The sequence below is a fragment of the Empidonax traillii genome, unplaced genomic scaffold, assembly GCF_003031625.1.
Source record: "Empidonax traillii isolate 1590-97213 ecotype Southwest subspecies unplaced genomic scaffold, ASM303162v1 scaffold1060:size1239554, whole genome shotgun sequence".
In the NCBI taxonomy this organism is placed as follows: Eukaryota; Metazoa; Chordata; class Aves; order Passeriformes; family Tyrannidae; genus Empidonax; species Empidonax traillii.
The window spans coordinates 514,750-519,715 of NW_020956253.1; the positions used below are offsets into that span (position 1 = coordinate 514,750).

The following is a 4,966-nucleotide window of genomic DNA, read 5'->3' on the forward strand; positions in this document are numbered from 1 at the left end:
AAAAAGTGACACAGTGGGTACTGAGAGGCTGTCTCTGCTAAATCCTGGCTCTGTAACTAATCACAGAACACTTTCTCATGACAGCATACACTCATCTTAAGTCTGGGAGGAAATGTGTTTCATTAAATAGCTGAATTACTTCCAGAATTATTGAATAGCACAGGATGAAGGGAGTTTCTGCTCTTAACCTTGTTCTCCCCAGGGATCACAACACGACAATCCTCAGCTCTCTTGCTCTAAAATCCACAGGGATGAGGAGCAGCTTAACAATTCTGTCCTGCTTAGGGGGCAGTACCCTGGTGTTTAGGATGTCAACACAAGCCTTTCATAAAATGGATCCTTACCTTGTAGCTAGCAACAGCTAGTTTGGATAGGCCATCTACGTAAGGGCCATAAACACTGTGTTCTCTAACCTTTAATGACTGACGGCTTCTGGTTGGGGGAGAAAAAAGGTATTTATAAGCACATGACTGACTTGAGACAACATTTACACAAAGTCAATTCTCACTGACAGATCTCCAACAGGATGGTCTCACAGATAGCGTAATAAAGCACAGAACATGGACTACAGTGCAAACAAAAAAGGCTTATGTCTGCACGGAAAAAGCTGACACAGACAGTTTTGTCACTTCATAAAAGGTGGCATGAGAGCACATTTACTCCAAGCTTTTAGTCTTACTACTTTATTTTGGTTTAAAATGAGAGGATGCTGAGATCGGGAGGGCAGCAAACGCCTTAGATGGGATCCATTAAGGCAAACTGGTTATGGAAAGGAGGAGTGCGGGACAACATTCTACAGTGCTGATGACACACAGGTTACTCACCCCTTTGGGTCAAGGAGATCTCTGACTTTCTCGTTGTATATCTCCATGTAGGATACTTCCACTTTGAAACTCTGCTCTTCATTTTCCTCTTTCTGTGCTCTTTCAAAGAGTCCACTGCAAAGTTTGGGGATTAATCCAGGTTGGTCAGCAGTCCCCATCATTGTGTAAGATTTTCCAGACCCTGTGTGAGGGAGTCTATGATTAGTGGACGTGCAACAACAAGGGTTCTTGCTGGGCAGAACATCGATAGGAAGTAGAAGAGGTCAAAAAGTTAATTAATATAATTCAGTGAAAGATTATTTGTTCAGTTTCCTACTTTAAAGTAACCAAAACACCACTGAGCTAAAGGCTATTTAACTAAAAGGGAAACAAGAAATTTAGCTCCAACTGCTGGAGAAGACTTTTTCAGGCAGATAAAGTAAATCACACCCCACTAACATCCACTGATGGGCCAAGATGAGAAAACTCCTCACGTTACTCTTTAAATATTACGTTTTAAATGACAACTCAAGATCATTCCAACTGCAGAGGCAGAAAACCTGAGCGATGCTGCGAACTCAAGGACGACCACGATCATTCCAAAGTCATAATCTCAACTGTGAGAAACGAGGGTAGCCAGCAGCAACAAAATCTTATTTCTCATCCTGCCCGCCTCATATCTGATGTTAGAGGAGAGAAAAACATTTCTTATCTCCACTAGAAGGCATTTCTCCTGGAACAATGTCACAACAGGCATGGAAAGAGTCTCCAGTCAGGACGGTAACACCTTTTGAGGGGAGAATATTTTTGCTTATCTGGGACTTACCCGTTTGCCCGTAGGCAAAGATGCAAGCGTTGTAGCCTTCAAAGGCATTCTGAAGAATATTCTCCCCAAGGCACTTGAAAACAACATCTTGACCTAAAAAATACAACACACAGGCAAAGACTGTAACCCAGCAAGAGGTTTGGAATCTTCAAGGATTATGTAAAAGCAGCCGGTGCTTTTCTGCTGTTTTTGCCTAAATAACATCCAGTGTTTGCTCTCCCCGACAGGAGCAAGTCCATCAGCACCAGAAGATGCTTCTGTAAAAATCTGGGATTATCATGCACATACCTGGATGTGTTTAAAGCAACATCCTACCAGTGTTACACTCAGAAGTTTTATCAGCAGAGAATCTACTGCCAGCTGCAGAATTTAATCCACTTGTGACTGATACCCCCTCAAAACAGACTCTACCTGTACATTTTAATGACAGTCAGTTGATTTTAATCTAAGGGAATCAGTAGAGCAGTGGATAATTTCACTGTATAAGATATCAAATAATACCATGAGGAGAGATTCTAGTAGAGAAGGAATCACAGCTATGGGGAAGATATTATAGTACAAGATATGTATTAGCAAAATACAGGGTGTATCACTTCTTTTGTAATGGAAATTCGAGCTTTTCAGATCCTTTTCCAAGCAGAGGAAGAAAGGCTTGAAATGTTTGAATAGCATCACTTAAAAAAAAAAAAAAAATCTCTATTTTGAGAATTTCTTTTATAAGCAGAGGAACAAGACATGGCAGAACTTTATGGACTGGAAGTCCTCTCAAATAAGTTAATGTTCCTTTAAGCTCTTCTTTTTCTCTCATTGAAGTTCATATCTTTATATCCAAGTCCATGCTAAATTCCCCATAAAGATCACTAATTGCTGGACCAAACCCTTGCACTGCATAACAGACCATAACATAAGTTATACAGGCACCTCCAACAGTTTGAGAAACAAAATATATACCTGCCTATGCCATTTGTATGGTTGAAAGTGTCACGTTTTTCTCAGTTCCCTGATTAATTACTACTCATTAGTTATTTGTTAAAGTAAAACACAGGAAGTGGACGTGCCTTTGATTTTTCTTGTGATTTTTTTTTTTTTTTGAAAATAGACAGTAAGAAGTTCAACTGATCCTGACTTTTAAAAGATAAGTGTGAAAGGAATAGATGACAAGAGCGTTAAGGCATATTTTACCATAATTTTTTGCCAAAAGGAATTATAATAACACACAGAAAACTTTTCATTAAATACATTGCACATTCTCACCTGAGCATCCAAATTCACATTGTCTATATTAAATTAGGTTTTTATTAATATTCCATTACTTAGTTGTACTGTGATGCCAAACTTCCAACCAGCACTCTGAAACATGAAACTACACATAACAATGCTCCTCAAATATTGAAAATAAATGGTTTTGATGCTTTTAAAATTACAGACTTAGAACAGTACTTTAAATAAAATTGTAAATATGGGTAGCCCATCAGTGTGAGGGATTTCTCCATTCTCTACACTGCAAACAGGTGGCAGTGCCCGCTGCTGTTGTCAGAAACAGAAGTGATTGAAGATTTCCCTTTTCCTTTTGACGACAAACAGTTATTTAGGGGACAGCACCTTGTGCCATATGGCCTGTGCCCTGTAGCAAAGGCTCTGTTTTAATTAGATCATTCCCACTTGGAGACAAGAAGCCCAAAGCCCCAACAAATATTACCTGCATATTTTTCTTTGACAGATTCATCCATAGACCAAAAGCAATGATCGTAAGCGAACACCTGTAGGGAAACAACCAGGACACCCCATAAAATCTGCTGCCAAACCAAACACGTTATCCGAGTTTTGACATTCTGAACACAACACACATTCCCACAGAACTACTCATTTTCTTGAAGCCTAAACAAACACTTCATCTTCCTATGTGTGCTTCTATTTGCTCCTTGTTTCTGTTTCCTCCTTTCTGTGCCAATCCCATTCCCTGCTCTCCAAAAGCTCTCCACGTGCCAACCGAGTGGATGTCAAGGAGCACTGAGTATCTCCCTTTAAACCCATCCTTGCAATTCATCTTTCACAAGAGCTTCTATTTTGCAAACTGACAGATGTCCTCAAGCTGTTTCTGCCTCCCATCTCCCCGTGCCTCTTGTCTGCATAAATTAAAAACAAGCCTTAGGGCTGGAACCTCTTTCCGATACAAGAGGAGCACGTATTTATTTATACACCACGGCAAACCAAAGCAGCCATCACAGCCTAATATTTGTACAAGAATAATATCAGACCAATTAGTTTCATCGCGAGAGGAGTAGCACTATAATCTCCTTCAACGGGAAAGTTTGGATTTTGTGGCAAATCCATCGAAAGGTCCACAGGCACCTTTCATCCTAAAAGCTGACCTGAAATAAGGCAATGAGTATTTTGGGACGGATGTTTGCCAAAACAGCTCCTCTGGGTATGCATTTGCGAGGAAAAAAATTAATTAGGGTAATGTCTGACCTACATTCACGTAGGTAAAATTTACCCTGTAGGATGCAGGAGAAGGGAAGTGGAAAGTGGGGCTCTTTGGTTGTGGATTTCCCCTCTAAGCTCAGTGGAAGCTGCTCTTTCCCCTTTGGATGTCCTGCATTGCAATCCACATTCATGAAAATGTTTAATATAGCAAAACCCTTGAAATTTAAACAACTTATCTCCAAAAATACATTGTTTTTTCCCCCATACTACATGATGTCCCAGCACCAAGAGATAAAAGTGGTTATTTTATATCCTCTAATCGAGGAGACAACAGCTCGTTTATTTAAAATTAAGGTGCTTTTTTTTCCTCCCTTAAATTTTTTTTTTTTTTTCACAAATAAACATATTATTTAAACACTTTATGCCTTCAGAACATTTAGTAAAACATCCTTGGCTACATGACCACATTAGTAAAGTGAACCCTGATATGCCCAGGCAGGGAAAGATGTCTTCAAACAAGTACAAGTGACGAGATCATAATAAAAAAAAAAACGAGTTTGCTTTAACACAAACACCAAAAAATGCCTTTAAAAGCCCACAAAGAACAAGTATCTTCCATTCACAGCCTGCAATGCTGAGTGTGGATGTTCTCATTTGTTCCTCTGACTCATTTTTTGGCACAGGCTGTTCAGAGTTTTTCTGCAGCAAGGAGATGCTTCGAGTTTCTTATTAAACAGCTGATCAACAGCAGAGCTGGTTCTCAAAATGCTTTTAATATTTGGATAACCCAAGAATAAGTAAGTGACAGGGCAATTTTCACACACTGATACAACCTGCAATAAAAACTCTTACCTTTGGGTGGCTCCTACTGTTCCCCAATGCATCAGGAGCAGAAAGGATTTGGTACAAG

The 4,966-nt window shown here is 39.6% G+C and overlaps 1 protein-coding gene across 2 annotated transcripts in view; it reads right to left on the bottom strand.

Moving 5' to 3' along the window:
* KIF13B (kinesin family member 13B) overlaps positions 1-4,966 on the bottom strand; it is a 127,029-nt gene that overhangs the window by 71,436 nt on the left and 50,627 nt on the right. Inside the window, exons 3-7 of one of the 2 annotated variants that reach the window (XM_027904446.1) lie at positions 4,909-4,921; positions 3,329-3,389; positions 1,630-1,722; positions 825-1,005; positions 345-432 (exon numbers count right to left, since the gene is read on the bottom strand). In XM_027904446.1, the coding sequence (XP_027760247.1) occupies positions 345-432; positions 825-1,005; positions 1,630-1,722; positions 3,329-3,389; positions 4,909-4,921 (436 nt within the window). Of the gene's footprint in view, positions 1-344; positions 433-824; positions 1,006-1,629; positions 1,723-3,328; positions 3,390-4,908; positions 4,925-4,966 lie in introns of both variants that reach the window. The other variant, XM_027904447.1, reaches the window with a different exon arrangement.